The sequence below is a fragment of the Physeter macrocephalus genome, unplaced genomic scaffold (genome assembly GCF_002837175.3).
Source record: "Physeter macrocephalus isolate SW-GA unplaced genomic scaffold, ASM283717v5 random_195, whole genome shotgun sequence".
In the NCBI taxonomy this organism is placed as follows: Eukaryota; Metazoa; Chordata; class Mammalia; order Artiodactyla; family Physeteridae; genus Physeter; species Physeter macrocephalus.
In genome coordinates this window covers 71,084-90,172 of record NW_021145463.1, presented here as the reverse complement: position 1 = coordinate 90,172, position 19,089 = coordinate 71,084, and the positions used below count along the sequence as shown (strand labels likewise).

General features: G+C 56.0%; 2 protein-coding genes and 1 non-coding gene across 8 annotated transcripts; 1 reads left to right on the top strand and 2 right to left on the bottom strand.

Annotated features, from left to right (window-relative positions):
• The first annotated feature begins 1,398 nt into the window (after positions 1–1,398).
• PLEKHG2 (pleckstrin homology and RhoGEF domain containing G2) lies at positions 1,399–16,375 on the top strand. 5 transcript variants are annotated; one of them, XM_028484492.2, is made up of 19 exons: positions 1,400–3,072; positions 3,739–3,862; positions 4,668–4,936; positions 5,015–5,115; positions 6,035–6,101; positions 6,222–6,268; positions 6,514–6,664; positions 6,990–7,127; positions 7,322–7,522; positions 7,964–8,056; positions 8,148–8,234; positions 8,603–8,636; positions 8,725–8,826; positions 8,925–8,972; positions 9,050–9,088; positions 9,255–9,271; positions 9,457–9,633; positions 9,742–10,666; positions 10,749–16,375. In XM_028484492.2, the coding sequence occupies exons 2-19, from the start codon at positions 3,760–3,762 to the stop codon at positions 12,323–12,325; spliced, it is 4,176 nt and encodes a 1,391-aa protein (XP_028340293.1). In that variant the 5' UTR covers positions 1,400–3,072; positions 3,739–3,759; the 3' UTR covers positions 12,326–16,375. The 5 variants fall into 5 exon arrangements, with proteins under 5 accessions (XP_054938566.1, XP_028340293.1, XP_007114553.2 ...); XM_007114491.4 differs by having other exon boundaries at positions 4,665–4,936; XM_055082591.1 differs by lacking the exon at positions 9,050–9,088 and having other exon boundaries at positions 1,399–3,072; positions 4,665–4,936.
• TRNAI-UAU (transfer RNA isoleucine (anticodon UAU)) lies at positions 1,791–1,883 on the bottom strand. Its single transcript is given in 2 exon segments — positions 1,791–1,826; positions 1,846–1,883. It is a non-coding gene; the product is annotated as a tRNA-Ile (tRNA).
• Positions 16,376–16,465: 90 nt separating the features above from the next.
• RPS16 (ribosomal protein S16) lies at positions 16,466–19,089 on the bottom strand. 2 transcript variants are annotated; one of them, XM_007114487.4, is made up of 5 exons: positions 18,940–19,089; positions 18,704–18,805; positions 16,961–17,057; positions 16,812–16,859; positions 16,466–16,673 (listed from the first exon to the last, which is right to left on the bottom strand). In XM_007114487.4, exons 1-5 carry the CDS (start codon positions 18,985–18,987, stop codon positions 16,528–16,530), a joined length of 441 nt encoding a protein of 146 aa, XP_007114549.1. In that variant the 5' UTR covers positions 18,988–19,089; the 3' UTR covers positions 16,466–16,527. The 2 variants fall into 2 exon arrangements, with proteins under 2 accessions (XP_007114549.1, XP_007114548.2); XM_007114486.4 differs by having other exon boundaries at positions 16,812–17,057.

Genomic DNA, 19,089 nt, shown 5'->3' with positions numbered 1-19,089 from the left:
CTTTCCTTCTCTCTCCACCCATTCCTTCCCCTGCCACACTCCTCATCCCCTCGGTTCCACCTCCCTCTTCACCCCACTTCTCTTCACCCCATTCCCTCCTGCGAGTGTTCTCCTCTTCCCCTCCCCTCCTCATGCCTCCTTGACCTCTCGGCCCTCCTTGGCCCTCTCTCCTCGCCCACTGGCAGGCCCTGACCTTTGATCTCCTCTTCCACGAAGCACCCCCCACCCCCGCGCCCCGTTTTGGGAAAGGGCTCAGGTCCCCATACTTGGAGAGGGGGTTTGGGAAAGAGAGAGAGAGAAACCCAGAAACCCAAAGACGTTGGAGAGGAAGAGCAAGCCACGCAGACATTCACAGGCACTGAAAGAACAAGAAGTAACACATCTCTGGTCCTTCCCTTTGCGAAAAACAGATTCTCTGCCCCTTGGAAACAAATGAACTAACAAACCCTCACTTGCGAAAATGGCACCTAGCAGCAGCTACCAGTGCCAAACACCTGAGAGTCATTCCTCTTGACTCTTTTCTCAAACCCACACCCCAATTCAACGTCAGCCGTGTCTGATTCACCTTCTAAAGAGATATTACAATCCACCCTCCTGCCTCCTCCTCTGGCCCCCACCCTGGTTCTATCGGGCATCATCTCCCACCTGAACCATCATAGCAGCCCCTTCCTGGTCTCCTGGCTCAGGCCCCTACCCTCAGTCTCTTCCCCACTCCCCCACTAGGCAACCAGAGGGAAGCTGTCATGACACCTGAGTCAGATCACATAAAAGCCAAAGTCCTAAGTCCTCACCAGCCTACACAGCCTGGCTCTCATCTTTGATCACTCTTGCTCTAGTCACTCTGGCTTCCACCAGTGCATTTGCCATACTTCAGCCACAGGGCCTTTGCACTGCCTGTTCCCTCTGCCTGGAATACTCCCCCAGGTATCCCAACAGCTTACTCCCCTTCTTCAGGTCTCTGCTCAAATGTTTCCTCAGTGAGATGGTCCCTGACTACTATTATTGCAACCCCCATCCTCCCTACCTTGCTCTACTTTTTCCAAGATGTTTATCACCACCTAACATATAAAATGTACTTAGATCTTATGTTTATAGCAATCTTCCTCCCCCACTAGAATGTCAGATCCTCAGGGGCAGGGACTTTGACTTTGTCTTGTTCACTGCTGTATCGCTCACACCTAAACCCTAAACAGGAACCAGTCACATAGTGGTCACAAGCTTCAGAATTTTTTGAAAAAAATCAATAAATCGATTCAGAAATGGGGAGAGAAAGAGAGAAAACTCCAAGACACACACACACAAAATATAGTAACTGTGTGAAGTAATGATGTTAATTAAACATTGTGGTAATTATTTCACAATTTATACATATCTAAAATTATTATTTTGTACATCTTGGACTAATACAATGTTATACGGCGATTACATTTCAATAAAACTTGGAGGGGGGGTAATCCAAGACAGAAAAAGATGGAGAAGGAGACAGTATCACATAGGCAGTTTGCTGAGGACCCACAGCCTGACACATCTCCTACAAGAGTCTTAAACTGATTTGCAGACTCAATTTCCCAGGCATCTAAGAGGCAATACCACCCCCTGGTGACCAAGAGGAAAACGGCACCTCCCCACAACAGAAAACACTCCCTAACAGATCGTCACCAGAGTCCCAGGATTCCTCCCAGCTTAAAAATTCAGGAGACCGAAACGTTTATTCTTTTAAATGATGTAGATGTTGGGGTTGACTAATAAGATGCATAAATTTATGGAAACCGGCAAGAGAAAACTAAAACTGCTCCAGGTGAGGATCGAACTCACAACCTCGGCATCGCTCCGCTCGCACTGTTATATAAGTACCGCGCGCTAACCGATTGCGCCACTGGAGCTTCGGCCGCACCCTTGCGCCGCGGGGTCTTTCAGTCATTTCTGGCCACGTGACCTTGATGGACTGCTCCGCCTCGTCTTTGCATATACAAATAGGAATCTTTGGATTGGCCAATAGGAGAAAGTGCGTTACCAGTTCCGGATTCTCACGCCTGGAAGGCTCTTGCTGTAAAAGGGAAAAGTCCGCGAGGCTTTTGGAATGTGGGGGTGTAGCCTGCCTGGGATTCGCCTTCTCATGAATATTCAGAAGCCAGAGAGGCGGGGTCTTAACCCTTCTCTGGCTGGCCGGCCGGAAGGCGGCCCCTCCCCCCTGCGGGCGGGAACAGGATATGAGCCCGGGCGGCTGGGGGGAGGGGAAGCCCCAGGCGACCGCCCCCCCCGCCCCACTGCTGGGACCGGGCTCTCCAGCCACAGATGTATGTGGCGCTGCCGCCGCCAGAGCCGACGCCACCCATCCCGGAGCCTGAGGGGTCCACAGTCGCAGACTCCAGCCTCCCGAAACTGCACCGCATCCTGAGGGACCCCGAAGCCCAGGCCCCAGCGTCCAGGCTAGCGGACCCCAGATATCCAGGTGCCCAGCGCCCCCTCCTGGAGGAGCTAGGAGTCCGGGACATCAGCGCCGCGCGACCCTGGAGGCCGAGCTTCCTGCACCCGGTTTCCAAGAATTTAGGATCCTAGACCGGAGATTCCCTCCAGAGTTTCCCAGAAAGCTGAGCCCAGAACTCCCGGGGTTTGAGGAACTTGGGATACGGACTCCTAGCGCCCCATCCAGCCCGTTTGGGGTTGAAGCGCCAACTACTTCAAGAGGACCCTGGAATTTGGGGCTCCCTGCGCTCCCTCCTGGAGGAGGTTTAATCCCTGCTCTTAGAGTTAGGGGAACTAAGGAATCCGGCCCCCCCACCCCACGGCCCCATCTAGAAGACTCAGGAATTTGGGTTCCCAGCACCCCTATCTGAGACTCAAGAGTCGAGGCCCCCAGCATCTTCCATTTAGAGGACCAAAGAAATTTGGACCACTGCACCCCATTCTCCGAGAGACCCCGGATTCTGGTTCCCGGATCCTGAGAGCCCGAAGTTCAAACCCCTGATTTGCAGAGACCCAGGAGTCCCGGCTCTGAGCCTCCCCGGGGACCGTGCTAGGGTCGAATAGGAACTGGGCTGCCTCGGTTCGGGGCTGGAGACTCCCCGGGAGGTGAGGGGGGAGGCGAGGGGCCCCGACGGGTTGGGGGAGGGGGCGGCGCCGGCTGCCGCTGAACAATGAGGGGGCGTGCCGGCGGGGGGCGAGCGGAGGAGCTGGCGGGAGTTGGGGGCTAGAGGGGTGTGGGGAGGCGCTGCAGGGGAACTGCGGCGGTGGGAACAGTGAGCGGATCGCGGAGGGACTGGCTGGAGGGGGTCGAGAACTCAGGGCCAGCGCCCCAACTCGCAGACCTCCGCGGGGGAGGGAGCCGTCTGCAGGACCCTGGCATCCGGTCCCCCAGCCTCCTCCGCCCTCCCCTGGGACCCCGCGGCCTCCCGCCCACGGCTTTTTCCCAGCCCTGCCCCTCGCCCTCGGCTCCAGCCAGAGCCCAAACGTTCCCAGGATCCCTGAGCCTCCGGCCCCAGACACACCAGACTCACAGCTTGGACGACTCTTTCGCTCGCTTTACTCTTTTGTCTCACCCTTTCCATCTTTTTCTCAGTGTTATCTCTCCTTGCTCCCCTCTTTCTATCACTTTGCCTCTGTCTCCCCCAATAGTTACTCCCAGGGCCCCCTCCCAGGATTTAGACCACACTGTTCATTCTCAGCCCCCAGCCTCTGAGCGTGGGGGGCAGGGAGGCCTATGGGGTCCCGATATCCAGGAAGCGGGTCTTTCTGCAGAAGCCGCTGAGCCACTCAGCCATGCCCGAAGGAGCCCGTGGACTGGGCCTGTCCAAACCCAGCCCTAGCCTCGGCCGCAGAGGTGAAGTGTGTGACTGTGCAGCCGTGTGTGAGACTCGGACAGGTGAGCCTGTGAGGGAGGGGTGGAGCCTGCTGGGCATTCATTCTTTCATGAAAGACACTGCAACGCTCTGGGGCTGACCCAGTGCTGGCAACACAGGCTGACCAAGACAGCCCCAGCCCTGCATGCGCAGAGCTCCAGGTCTGGTCCGGGAGATGGACCCATCCCCATACCATGATAGTCCAGAGGGGAAGCCCAGCATAGAGTGGTCAGGGCTGGGATGAGGAAAGCCCGGGGGGCTGTGGGAACTTAATCTGGGAGGTCCAGGGAGGCTTCCTGGAGGAGGGGACATCTAAACTGAGACTTGAAAGATGAGGAGGAATGAGTTGAGAGAGGCAAGGAAGAGTGTTCTGCACAGAGGGAACAGTATGTGCGGGGGCACAGAGGTGAGAAGAGGCTGCTTATTTGAGTAACTGGAAGAAGCTGAGTGTGACTGGAGTCCAGAGGGTAAGAAGTGGTGTGTCTCGGGAAGAGAGCTGACTGGAAAGGTCTCTAATGGCCACCTTGCACAGGTCCCTGTGGATCTGAGGAATCTGGACTTTACCCTGAGGGCAGGAATGGGGTTATACTCATGGGAGTGACAGAGTCAGGCCAATTAATGAAGTTCTCCCAGGATGACACATGGAGGTGGATTCAAGGAATGGAGGCCAGCAGTCCAAAGAGGACCCTGATGGGAGAGGACAGGGCACAGTGAGGGGAGCAGGGAGCCCATGGGAGAGCTGTTAAGCAGGGGTGGGTGAGAGTGGGGGTTAAGCGCACTTACTCAGTTGGGGAGACCCCCTGATCGCCTCTTCCACACCCTCAGCAGCCCCTGCAACCCCCGCCATGGCCTCCCCCCGAGGTTCTGGGAGCTCCACATCCCTGAGCACAGTGGGCTCAGAGGGGGACCCGGCTCCGGGGCCCACCCCAGCCTGCTTGGCCTCCAGGCCAGAGCCCCTTCCAGGGCCCCCCATCCGCCTGCATCTGTCGCCCGTGGGGACCCCAGCTTCGGCGAAACCCTCGAGGCTGGAGCGTGTGGCCCGTGAGATCGTGGAGACGGAGCGGGCCTATGTCCGGGACCTCCGCAGCATCGTGGAGGTGAGGCGGGTGGGCACCCAAGTGCAGTGGGGACCCAGGCCAGCCCCTCCACCCCTGTAACCCCAGTCATTCCCACAGGACTACCTGGGCCCTCTGCTGGACGGCGGGGTCCTGGGGCTGAGCGCGGAGCAGGTGGGCACGCTGTTTGCCAACATTGAGGACATCTACGAGTTCAGCAGGTCAGGGACGGGTGGGATGGGCAGCAGCGCTGGCTCGGGGGGGTCGGGGAGGCGGGCTGTGTTCTAACCCCAACCTTGGCACCCCACAGTGCCCTGTCCAGGCTGGAACACGGGGCGTCATGACATTGGGCAGGGATCACGATGGGGAGTGAGGATCCAGAGTGGTGGCGGAGTGAGGCGGATGGGAGCCTGAGGGCCCAGATGAGGTCCAAATATCGGGATGGGTCCAGGCAGCGAGATGGGGCTATCGCTGTGTCAGGTCCGGGATCGCGATGAATCCAAGGCTTGTGTGGGGCCTGAGGATCATGACAGTGTGAGCGTCTGTGTGACCAGCTCATCCTGGGAAACCCCTCAGTCCCAGACAAACCAGAATGGTTGGCCACTCAGTCCAAGGAGCATGACACCGGGTGTCTTGATGACACCTAATTACACTTAATTTTTTTTTTTTTTTTTTTTTGGCCGCACTGCTTGGCTTGCGGGATCTTAGTTCCCCAACCAGGGATTGAACCCGGACCCAGCAGCGAAAGCACGGAGTCCTAACCACTGGACCACCAGGGAATTCCCTAATTACACTTAAAGTTACTGCAGGAGGTTTGTGAGTCACGATAAGATCTCGGGGTCACAGTGGGATCTTAAGATCATCACAGTTCTGAGCATCCTGACACCCCTCTCCCTGGGTTGTGCCATGAAACGTCCCAGGGATGTAATGGATCCCTGTAAAGGCCGAGGAATGTAACGCTGACCAAGGACAAAGTCTGAGCAGGTTGCAGTCTCCCATGTCGCGATCAGAGGACCCTTCGTGTGGACATGACATCCCTTGAGAGATCCTGGCAGCCACCAAGGCCCCAGTCTCCTGGTGTCCTCCCATGTGGGGCTGGGGGCGCAGGGCAGCCCCTCACCCTTCCTCTCCCCTCCACAGCGAGCTCCTGGAGGACCTGGAGGGCAGCAGCAGTGCCGGGGGCATCGCCGAGTGCTTCGTGCAGAGGGTGAGGCGAGGGCTTGGGCTGGGGCCTGGGTAAGGGGGGAGCAGGCCTGGGCTAGGCGTGGTGGGGGGGGTCATGGGGAGTCGGGAACTGAGGTCTCCCTGACTCCCTTGCTGCCCACAGAGTGAGGATTTTGACATCTACACGTTGTACTGCATGAACTACCCGAGGTGAGGGCCGAGGAGCCCCTGCTGGGCCCCAGGCTGTGCCCACGAGCTGATGTGCCAGCCAAGCTCCCTCCACCCCAACCCATCCAGCTCCAAGCCCTGCCATACCGTGACAGCGTGCACCTTCTCCCTAACCCACCCTGACCCTGGCGGGCCCCTGAGGGTTCCAAAACCCTGGCCACTCCCTGACCCTGCCCAGCCTTGCCCACTGTACCTGCAAGTCCCCCTGACCTGTGCTGTGCCCCCAGTTCCCTGGCCCTGCTCCGGGAGCTGTCAGTGTCTCCGCCGGCAGCCCTGTGGCTGCAGGAGCGCCAGGCCCAGCTCCACCACTCACTGCCCCTGCAGAGCTTCCTGCTGAAGCCTGTTCAGCGCATCCTCAAGTACCATCTGCTGCTGCAGGTCAGCTGTGGCCCCTGGGGGGCTGCTTGGGGAGGGGCAAGGTCCTGTCCATTGGCCACTTGGTGGAGCATCTGGAGAGTGGACCCTGGACGAGTTGGGCAAGGCCTGGGGAGGAGGCATCCGGTCCCTAGAAACTGGGCCGGTGCTTGAGGCAGGGTCTTGCTGGCAGTGGGGGCTGGCGCCAGCTGATTTCACTTCTTGTCTTTGCCTGTTTGTCTCTCTCTGTCTCTGCCCCTGCCTTTATTTCTCTCTCTCTCTTATCCTCGTCATTCTTTCTTCCTCTGTTCCTCTTCCACTCCCTGGGTGCCTGGCGGCTGCCCTCCAGGAGCTAGGCAAGCACTGGGTGGAGGGCCCAGACGCCGGGGGCCGCGAGATGGTGGAGGAGGCTATCGTGTCCATGACAGCGGTCGCCTGGTACATCAATGACATGAAACGCAAGCAGGAGCATGCTGCGCGCCTCCAGGTGACCCCTGGGAGAGGGCTGGGACCAGCGGCACGGGGGGGAGCGGGCGTGAGGGCCTTTGCGGGGGGTCGGTCCGTGCCTTGGAGGGCGGGCTGGGACAGCACAGTCTGGTTGCTAACGGCCCCCGTGTTGGTGCGCGTGCACCGCCCACCGGTGTGTTCCTGTGCCCGCTGCATCCGGCGTGGTCCCGGCAGGAGGTGCAGCGGCGGCTGGGTGGCTGGACCGGTCCGGAGCTCAGTGCTTTTGGCGAGCTGGTGCTGGAGGGTGCGTTCCGAGGTGGTGGAGGGGGCGGCCCCCGACTTCGAGGGGGTGAACGGCTGCTCTTTCTGTTCTCACGGATGCTGCTCGTGGCCAAGCGCCGGGGACCAGAATACACATACAAGGGCCACATCTTCGTGAGTTCAGGGATGGGGCAGGGCCAGAATGTTACGTGCCAGGTATGTTCTATACATGCGTACCTGTAGACCTAAAGGCTGGGGGCAGGATCCGCAAGGAGGGACAACCCAGCTTAAAAGGGCCACGTTTACTTGAGTCCGAGGAGAGGGGGCAGGGTTTAATAAGGAGGGGTGAGGCCAGTGGCGTGCATGGGTGGTGCGGGCCTGGAGGGGGAGGACCTGGATTTGCCCACCAGATAAGCATCCTCATGGGCAGGCACGTCTTCTTGATCCAGATGAGCGGGGGAGGGCTGGTGAGGGAGAGCTGAGCCCAGCCTGGTGGGGAGGGTCGACAGGGGGAAAGGGGACATCTTTCTAGGGGGTAGGGACCCAGATACCCACGAGGGGCACATGGATGAGTCTGAGGCCTCTGAACTTGCCTCCCCTCTGCCCCTCATCCAGTGCTGCAACCTGAGCGTGAGCGAGAGCCCTCGAGACCCTCTAGGGTTCAAGGTGTCCGATCTGACCATTCCCAAGCACAGGCACCTGCTCCAGGTGAGCAGAGGGTGGGGCTGGGCGGGCAGGGATCCCCCCAGTCCCTAGACCTCACCCCTGGCTCCCCATTCCACCCCCACCCCACCCCCAGGCCAAGAACCAAGAAGAGAAGAGGCTGTGGATTCACTGTCTCCAGCGCCTCTTCTTTGAGAATCACCCCGCCTCCATCCCTGCCAAGGTACAGCTCCTGCCACTGCGGGGGGTCCTCAGGGTGCTGGAGACTCCCCTCCCCCAGCAACACCGAAAAACCCTGAGTGCAGGGGGTGCCGTCTTAGAACATGATAGTTAAACTGCAGCGTTACGTTGCCTGGGTTTCAGTCCCAGCTCCATCACATCGTGCTTTGTGATTTTAGGCAAGTAATCTAACCTCTCTGGCTTCAGTTTCCTCACCTGGAGGAATGACAGCACCGACCTCATAGGGTGGCGGTGAGGATTAGTCATTATCAGTCATGTGAGGCACCTGACATGTAGCAGCACCCTTTAATAGGACCGTGACTGGGGCGCTCAGGGACCAGCCCCCTCATCCCTCATCCTTGTCTCTTTCAGGCAAAACAAGTTCTCCTTGAAAACAGCCTGCACTGTGAGTTGGGGCCCTGGGTTGGGAGGATGTGGCAGTAGAGGAAAAAGTAAGAAAAAGTAAAGTATTAGCCCCAAATCTCTCCCTGCAGGTGCTCCTAAAAGTAAGTCTATCCCAGAGCCCCTGACACCTCCACTTGGGTCTCCCCGACCTCGAGATGCTAGAAGTTTCACCCCTGGACGAAGGAACACAGGTAAAAGAGATGGAACCCTGAGTTCCCCCGCCCTCCACTCCTCCCCCAGAAGCCTGGAGCTGGGCTCCTAACACGGTTCTGATCCGCCTCTCCCACAGCTCCACCTCCAGGACCCACCACTACCCGCCGTGGCCGCAGACAGTCTGGTGAGTACCCTTCACCTAAAAGTGAACTAGGCATCAGGTGGGACCTGGCCCCTGACATCACTGTGTCCTCCCTCCAGAGCCCCTGAAGGACCCTTACGTCATGTTTCCACAGAACGGTGAGGGACCACCCACCCCAGCCTGGTCCGTGTCTGTCTGTCTGTCTGTTCCCGGGGATGCCCAGAGTTCGTGAGGGAGGGGTGATAGGGGCAGCTCGTCAATGACAAGGCATAACACTTGTTCTTACATCTCACTCTTTTCTCTTTCTCATCTCTTCATCCCCAGCTAAGCCTAGACTCAAGGTGAGAAACATCCTGGGACAGGGTTTGTTTTGGGTCCTGGACTCCTGGGTCTGAGGGAGGAGGGAGCTCGGGTTCCAAAGTGCTGGGTCTGAAGAAGAAGGGGGCTGGGGACTGGATTCCTCCGTCTGAGGGAGGAGGGGGATGGGGCCCTGGACTCCTGTCCTCCCTCCTTTGCTTCCTCGCAGCACACTGGCAGTGAGGGGGAGCTCTACCCGCCCTTAGAGCCTCTGCCACCAGTTCCAGCTTCTGAACCCCCTGAGGACCTGGAGGACACTGGGCCCCCCTCGCTGGACCCCTCTGGGACCTCAATCACTGAAGAAATCCTGGAGCTGCTGAACCAAAGAGGCCTCCGGGATCCAGGGGTGAGCCGGCCATCCCCTCACGGTGTCCTTGGGGCTCTGGGCCTGGGCAGGCACAGCCTGGGGGTCAGGGGGTCCAACCCACCCTGATACCTTTGGCTTCTTCCTCAGTGCCCACTACAGCCACACCCCCATGACATTCCCAAGTTCCCCGGAGATTCCCAGGTGCCAGGCGACAGTGACACCCTCGCATTCCAAGCCCTGCCCAGCCGGGACTCTTCAGAAGAGGAGGAGGAAGAAGAGCTGGATATGGATGAACGGGGCCCTTCCCCACTCCACGTCCTAGAGGGGCTCGAAAGTTCCAGTGCGGCTGAAATTCCTGACATTCCCAGCCTTTCCAAAAATCCTGATGTACCCAACCTCCCTGAAATTCCCCGCCTTTCTGAAATTCCCCAAATGCCCCGCCTTCCCAGTCTCTCTGACATTTCCAGTGTTTTTGAAATGCCCTGCCTTCCAGCCATACCTAGTGTCCCCGACATTCCTAGTCTTTCCAGCTCTCCCACCCTCCCCTGTGACTCCTGGCTCCAGGGACCTCTGCAGGAGCCGGATGAGGCTCTAGCCACCAGGAGAGAACTCTTCCCTGGAAGCAGTTCTGGAAAACTGGGAGAGCCCTCCTCAGAAAGCAGGGCAGGGCAAGAGGAGGATGAAGGAGTATCATACCCAGATGGCCAGCCCCGGGATGTCACCCAAGATCAGGGATTCCCGGAGGAACTGGAGTTCCGCTCTTGCTCAGAAATCCGGAGCGCCTGGCAGGCTCTGGACCAGGGGCAGCTGGCCCGGCCAGGTTTCCCAGAGCCACTGCTGATCCTGGAAGATTCAGATCTAAGTGGAGGCAGCGGAAGCGGGAAGGCAGGAGCCCCAACTTCGGAGAGGTCAGCGTCCCGAGTGCGAGAGTTGGCCCGACTTTACAGCGAGCGGATCCAGCAGATGCAGCGGGCTGAGACCCGGGCATCAGCCAACGCCCCCCGCCGCCGGCCACGGGCTCTGGCCCAGCCGCAGCTGTTGCCCTGCCTGCCCCGTGAGCAGGCTGAGCCAGGTGAGGTCCAGGTATGTGGTTGGCAGACGCAGCCCATGTGGGGGCATCCGTCCTAACTCGATCCACCTTTCTTTGCATACAGGGCCCCTGCCCGCCTTTGGACATGTGCTCGTATGTGAGCTGGCCTTCCCGCTGACCTGTGCCCAGGAATCTGTCCCCCTAAGCCCTGCTGCCCAGGTTCAAGCTGCCACAGCTGTGACTAAGCAGGGAGGCTGCCTGGACGGCCAGGGTCTAAATGTTTCAAGTTTGCCTGAGCAAGAAGACTATCTGGGCATCCAGGTTCCAGCTGCTACCCCTGTGCCTGAGCAAGGAGGCCTCTGGAATACCCGGATTCCAGCCACCACACCTTTGCCCGAGCAGGAAGGCCCCCCCAACGGCCAGGTGCCAGCTGTTACAACTCTGCCGGATCAAGAAGCCCACCCGGAAATCCAAGTTCCAGCTGCCACTACTCCTCTGCCCGGGCATAGAGGCCACGTGGATATACCGGTTCCATCTACCACCTCTTTTCCTGAGCAAGGATGCCACGTGGACATCCAAGTTCCAATCACCCCAGCTTTGCCTAAGCGGGGAAGTTGCTCCGATGTCATGGTTTTAGCCGCCGCTCCTACGCCCAAGCGAGAAGGCCACCTGGACAGCCAGAGCCCGACCAACACCCCGTCAGCGAAGCAAGGAGATTCTAGGGATGTTCGGTTCCCAGCCACTGCCTGTGGCCAAGGCGTCAATCCTTTGCTTACACACAGAAGCAGCCTGGACCCTCAGATCCCAGCTGACACCCCACTGCCCTTGCAACATGACCTCCCCGACATTCAGGTTCCGGGTACCTCACCTTTGCCTGCACCTGGAGGCCACCTAGACCATCAGACCCCAGCCAACACTCTGCCGTCCTCGCCCCAGGACCTCCCACACTTTCAGGTTCCAGCCGCCACACCTTTCCCGCAGCCACAAGGCCTCACGGACACCCAGGTCCAAGCCCTCCCACCTTTGCCCCAGCAGGGAGGCCTCCCGGACGTCCAGGGTCCAGCTGCTGTGCCTCTGCTTGAGGAGCAAAGCCTCACAGACCTCCAGGTTCAGAAACTGACACCTTTGTTGGAGCAGAAGAGCCTCACCAACGACCATGTTCCAGCTGCCCCGCCTTTGCCTGAGCGAGGAGGCCCTCGGGACATTCAGGGCCTGTTACCCACCCGAGTCCAGACCACGGTGGTTTTGTCTAAACAAGGAGGCCACGCGGTCTCTCACGTTGCCAGGTCAGAGTCTTCAGACTTGAGCCCACCCCACAGCCCCCCACTCGCAACCCGGCAGCTCCTGGGCTCCAACGCAGCTGCCCTCTCAAGATACCTGGCAGCCTCATACATCAGCCAGAGCCTGGCACGGCGGCAAGGGCCTGGAGGAGAGGCTCCCCCAGCCTCCCGGGGCCCTTGGTCCTCCTCCGCCCCCACGTCACGGGCACCTTCACCGCCACCCCAGCCTCAACCCCCAGCGCCCCCAGCCAGGAGGCTCAGCTATGCCACCACGGTCAACATCCATGTCGGGGGTGGCAGGCGGCTACAGCCAGCCAAGGCCCAGGTCCGGTTGAACCACCCTGCTCTCTTGGCAACCCCCCAGGAATCGGTGGGCCTTCGCAGAGCCCAGGGGGCCCCCGATGCCCCTTTCCCCATGTGAGCCAGGATGTTGGGCTTCTTGAAAAGCAGAGGCTTCAGCCAGATGCCACAGACCCTCAGAATTCACCTGGAAGTCCAGACGCTGAACACAGGTCTAAAAATTGCCACAGCTTTCCAACACCTGGAGTCTTTGGCGAATGGGCCTTATTACTTAACCTGGATTAACCCAACAGGGATGGGGAAGGGGATGTCATTAATATTTTGTTAATTAATATTATGAAATTATGTATCTTTCCCCATTCTGGGGGCCGTGGGGGATGACAGAAGACAACAGTGAATGGGGAGGTCTGATACAGCACAAATCAGTTGTTCTGAAAATTTGGGGAATCTCAAACTCCTTTGAGAATTACTGAAGACTGGACCCATTACAGTTTGGTGTATGATTTTAGAGGATTTATGAACTGCTTGATGCCTATCCAGGAAGGCCAAGTTAAGAAGCTTTTTCCCAAGCACACCCCTCAAAATTCATTCCCTTAGCAGTTTATCCACTTGATGTGTCCCACCATCACCTATCCCTCTCATCTGCTTGGCCAATTCTATCCACCCGGCTATCTCTCCGTCATCTGCCTCTGTCCGTCTTCCAACCCATCATCCCACCCATGTCTTGCTTTATTCAACTTTCTCTACCCTAGTCATCCATCATCCTACCCCACCCCCCATCTAGCACCCGTTCCTCCGTCAATCCACTCATCTATCATCCCACCTGTCCATCTCCTCCAACCAACTCTCTCCATTCATCCATTTGTCCCTCCATATTCCCATCTATGTCCATTCATTCATACACCTCATCACTCAACCATCTCCTAATCCATCAAGCCAACCATCCACTTAACCATCTCTGCCACCATCCATCCAACCATTTTAATCTCTTTCCATCCATCCCTCCTTAATTGGATTCTTCTGGGTCTTGGTACTACAAAATTTCAGAGACGGTTCCCTGCTAACGCCAAAATGGATCAGGTTCGGGGTTCTGGCAGAAGTGTCCCACATCTGCCTTATTTCTCTTGGCAACCACTCTCCACCCTCTTAAGTATTCCAGTTCTTGTATCAGATCGCTTTACCCCCTCTCTCTAGTTGGGGACCTCTACAGTGCCTCAATATGCCCCCACACCCCAAAGTAATTCAGGTCTTAGGGACAAAGGCTTTTATATGAAGATCGTTCTGGCCCCCTCCCAGCAGTGGTATGCCCGGTGAGCAGCACAGTTTAAGCAGTTTCTTTGGTAATATTAGCTGCTTTTATTGAACCCTTAACCTCTTGTGCTTTAGTGCATCTGTTTAGTCTTCCCTGGAATTCTGAGACACCACAGCATCACGGCTGAGTTGAAGTCCCAGCTTTTCTAGTACTTGGTGTGTTAACTTCCCTTCGAGCCTGGGTTTCCTCACCTGTACAATGAGGACAGCAGCATCTGCCTCGCAGGACCATCGTAAAGTTTCAGTGAGCGTATCCTTACTTCCCAGATGTGTTTAAGCCTGACTCACCGAGGCACTGTTCACATCAGATGCCCCAGGATCTAGTCCCAACCCATGGAATGGGAACCTCCAAGGCAGGAGCCTAAGAATCTGGTTTTAACAATTAACAGCAACAACAAAAAATGCTGTTACTACTAACTGCATACCACAGGCATTAGTCACTTTATTTGAACTCATTCACTTTGAGTCCTCACATCCCTAAAAGGCAAGTGAGGATGATTTTTACTCCCCACTTCAGAGATGAGGAAACTGAGGCACACAGAGGATAAGGGACTTGCCCAGACAAGTGGGAGGGGGCGGAGCGGGGACCCATCCACGCCGCCAAGCCCGTCGGCGCTTTTACTTGAGTGCGTCAGGCGCTATTCTTGTCACTGGGGGCGCGACAGGGAACAGTTCCTTGCCCACAAGGGGCTTGCAGCCTGGTGCTCCAAAGGCCCCAGCTGATTGGTCATTAGCTGGGTAAACTGATAAGTCCTGGCTCGGCAAGCGTTAGCTGCTGGCTTCCATTCAGTTATTGAGTGGTCACCATGCCATATACCAGGGCCTGGGCTGAGTCGGGCTTCTTAGCCTGGACCTGCTCCACTGCAGCCTCCCAACAAAGGTCAGGACTGAGGCTGGCCCTCCCCTCTTCCGCCCCCGGCTGCACATTCCCAGCTGAAAGAAAGTTCCCAGCCCGGCCTGGGCTCCCAGCGGTGCCCGGAATTCCCGGTATTTGAGGAGGCAGCAGGGAGGAAGAAGGAGGCTGTCTACTCCGAGGCTTGGAGTGAGGAAGGAGGCAAAAGCCCCCTCAGCCACTCCAATGCGTCCCAGCTGTGCCTCTGGGAGGGGGCTAGGAGTCTCAGTAAGGGGGTCTCTGGACCCCGTGGGAAAACCCTGGGCATTAGGCCTGCCTCGGCCCCTCCTACTCCCTGCCCCTGAATTCCATTCCTCCTGCCTGCCCAACTCCTACCTCTGCTTCGTGACCCCAGCTCCAACGCCTCCTCAGGAATACCTTTCTTGCTGGTCTACTACAGCCTGCCTTTTGTAAACTGTCTTTAGGGCTGCAGTTACGACAGGCTGGAAAAGGGAAAGGGCAGCTGTCCACTGCCTTCTTTGGGACACTGCTGCCCTCCTTGGGATGTTTAGGTTAATGCCAGCCAAACCCAGTTAACCCGAGTTAACTCCAGCTCCAGTGCAAAACTTGGTGAGGTAGTTATTTAGCCACTAGGCTGACTTTCTCACCAGCTAACACGAAGACACCTGCCTGTCACCAACCTCACAGGGATGTTGTAAACACTTAGCTTGGCAACCAGCTGGAGCTCAAGCAACCCCACTCTCCACCTGTAAGCACTTTATTTGCATATGTTCTCTGTACACCAGGGCTGTCCCACAGAACTGCCTGTCAGTGACAATGTCCTCGTCAGTGCAGCCCAGCTTGGCGGCCACATCTGGCTACGGTTTTGGTAGGGCAGACATACGAAAAGGGCAACTAGCCAGTAAATCCCAAGGTCCTTCTTTTATAAAGAAAATGTGTGAAACTACTCCTTGATTAAGTGTGTAATGATGTTCTCGCCAGTACTCTGAGCAGGGGGAGTAGTGAGGAAGCCCACTTGGGGGCAGATCGCTTAAGTATCCAGGTTGGCTGCAAAGGCTGGTATGGAAGCACACAGATGCCCTTCCCACCCCAATGATGTTCACTAGCTTCCTTTAAAAATGGGGAAAGAAACTGAAGGCAACTAAATTCACGAACAACACTTGCCTATGCATAAACGAGGGCCATCATCCCACAGAGCTTTCTTCCACGATGCAAGTGCTCTATCATCTCTGCAGCCCAGTGGTAGCAACTGAGAGCCCACCTAGGTCAGCTATTATCATCCCATGGCAGATACAACAGATGAACAAGCCCTCAGACCTGTATGTTCCCAGGCCCACAAGAACAGTCACCACACTGAGCATAACTGGGACCTGCTTTAAGGAGGCCACTGGGGGTGCGGCAGACTTTCTCAGGAGTTACTGTTGACATCCCGAAGGATGCGGCCAGTCGGGGAAATCATGCGCCCATCCACAATGGGGTGATTACAGCCCCCTGCCCCAATCTCAATCCCATCTACGCTACAGGTTGGCCTTAAGAAAAATTCCTTCCCCAACACGGGCATGGATGGCTCTTAGTTGCTGACTTAAAAGACTCCATCCAAGCAGTTTCGCCTCACTTTGTAGTAAAGATTATTGATCTTACACGTTTCCCCTGCTCTTCTCTGACATGTCATTAAAACAGCAAAGAGACTTCCCTGGTGGCACAGTGGTTAAGACTCCACATTCCCAATGCAAGGGGCCTGGCTTCGATCCCTGGTCAGGGAACTAGATCCCACATGCCGCAACTAAGACTCGGCAAAGCCACATAAATAAATATTTAAAAATAAATAAATAAAACACCAGCAAAAAGATTGGAAAAAAAAAACAAACTCACAAGGATACCCCACACAACCAATGACCTAGAACCACGCCCACCTCAGCTGTGCCAACACACTGGACTCTACTGGAGGTGCACAGAAACTGAGACCAGGTCTGCTCCCACCAGCCTCTCCAACCCAACCCATCTCCTACCCCGAGTGGTAGCCTCTAGAAAGGCTTCTGGGGCATCTCTTGCATTCCTTTTAGACAAAGACCACCACAGAAGGCCACAGCATAGTCCTTGAAACCTTAAACCCCATAACATTTTTATTATAAAGGTGAACCCTGATCTTTACGATGGGCTTATCGGTAGGATTTCTGGTAGCGAGCACGGGCACCAGGACCTCCAAACTTTTTGGATTCGCAGCGACGGGGATCAGCTACCAGCAGCGTCCGGTCATACTGGATGAGGATGTCTTTGATCTCTTTCTTGGAAGCCTCATCCACGTCTGGGGATTAAAGTATGGGTGAAGATTTAGATATGCCAGGAAGTATCCTCCTGCTCTTTGTGACTAAATGCAAGAGTGCCAGAGCTAAACCTTGACCTGCCCCCACCCACCTGATGGGAAGGACCCACCCTCACTCACATTTCTGGTAATAGGCCACCAAGGCTTTGGAGATGGACTGGCGGATTGCTGTGAGAAAGAAACACACACACCAAAAAGGTACATCAGCTTTAGGAACACCCGAGGGTAGGACCCACCTTCCACCCCTGTGCCCAATTCCTGGGACTCACCGTAAATCTGAGCTACGTGACCACCACCCTTCACTCGGACACGGATGTCAACACCAGCAAATCGCTCTTTGCCCAGAAGCAGAACAGGTTCCAGTAGCTAGAGCAACAGGAAGCATGACAGGATTTTAGATCACAACCTGGGCAGCCAAGCCACCTCGCTGGACATTCCTCCACAGCTCTCTCCAAGCAGCTTCAGCCACCACTGGCCTCAAAGTATTAGTGGAAGAGGATTGGGCTGTTACTCAAGGCACTCTGCACAGCCAGCAGAGCAGGGAGGTTTCCAAGACAGAAGAGACTGCTGAAGGCAACCTGAAATTTGAGCTGGGCTCCCTCCTCTGTGTTTCCCTCTGGACATCAGACTACCTATCTTTAAGACTGATTCTTGGAATGTTGGCACTTTAGCCCAACACTAAGGAAAACCTCTGCAGCCACCAAGGATGCCCCAAACAGTGAAGAGCCACTCCTGAGCTATGTCACATGCTTTCCCCACCTGAGCTCTGTGCCCCCCCTTTGAGCCTCACAGATTTCCAGAAAAGTTACAACTATGCTATAACCCTACTTTGTTTTACCTACTTCAGGCCTCAGCTCACAAGTCTCCCCCAACCCTGCTCTGACCTTTCCACCCAGGACTGAGCCAGAAACCTTCTCTGGGCTCCTCTACGCCAGCTCTGACTACTTTGGAGCAGTGTCTGGTATTGGGGTCCAATGTGTCTCCCCCACTGGATTGGGAGCTCTGTGAGGGCAGGCCTTGAAGCCATCAGGGTCACTGATTTCTCTCCAACACTCAACACAGGCTGCACACACAAAGCCTTCGAATAAATTGACAGTAAGAATAAGCCACAATACTCAATTATCTGCTATACAAAGGAATCTAAGACACCACCTTATCAAGTTTTAACTAACCCTGCAACGGAGATATTATTCTTCACCTTTAAAAGCAATAGAATTAACAAATGCATTCTCACACACACCAACAACCAAGCAAGGAGAATCCAATTTACCCTCACAACAGCCCTCCAAGGTAGGAATTATTCCTATTTTACAGAAAAGGTAAGTTACTGCCTCAAATCACACAGCTAGAAAAGGCAGAAATCAGACTCGGATCTCTTTCCATTCTGAGCCAAAGAAACTGAGACCTTCCAATAAAACTTTATTCAGGGAAAAAAAAAAAAAAGAAACAGGCTCAGACAGGGAGGGGAGGAACTCCTTTCACAGCCGAGCCCAACAAACTCAAATTCTTGTTCTTATAATGCTTATTGAGTATGTACAGTATTCAAACCCTACTTTAATCACAATGTTTCGAAAAATACAACATTGATTTCTACTGTTGGAGAGTGTATACTACTCTAAAAGTCAAAACATTAAGATATAAACAACCTTGTGTCCCCCATTAACTTACTGAAAGAAATCAGACCACATAAACTTGGGTAATCCCCATGCCATCCGGTCCCCAAAACTGAGTGAGCTTCCAAATAACCCAGTTAAGCAACTGCTTAATCTTCAACATCCACGTTTTCACTCTCAATTCAAGCTTTTATAACATCGCCTGAACCCCCAACACCCGACTCCATTCATCGACAAATACCCCATTTTTCTGTCCCCTACTCAGCTTCTAAACGTCCCATTGTTGACACCAGACCCTTCAGCTTCCAAGATCGACGAACTCCAGAAACCCACTTATTCCAACATCTCCATCTCCAGAACCCTCCACTCAACCCAAACAACCATCCTCAATTCCGGTACCTTGTACTGCAAAGTGCGAGGTTCGATCATCTCCAGGGGTCGCCCGTTCACCTTGATGAGGCCGTTACCTCGTTTGCAGTGCGCCACGGCCGTGGCCGTCTTCTGTGGAAAGCGAAGGGAAAACAACGGAACACATGAGCTCCAGGCCCCGGCTCCCAAGTCGACCCCAGACCCCTGCTCACAAGCTTCTCCCCGACCCAGGCCTCCCCTCGCCCCTAATCGGGAGCCCGGCTCACCTTGCGTCCGAAGACCTGCACCGACTGCAGAGGGCCCTTGGACGGCATGGCTGCGTGCGTTCACAGGAGGTCCTCACCGCGCGGCGCCGCAACCGGAAAAGGAAAACGCGGGGTCACCCTGGCTGCTTTTCAGGGTCTGCGCAGGCGCGT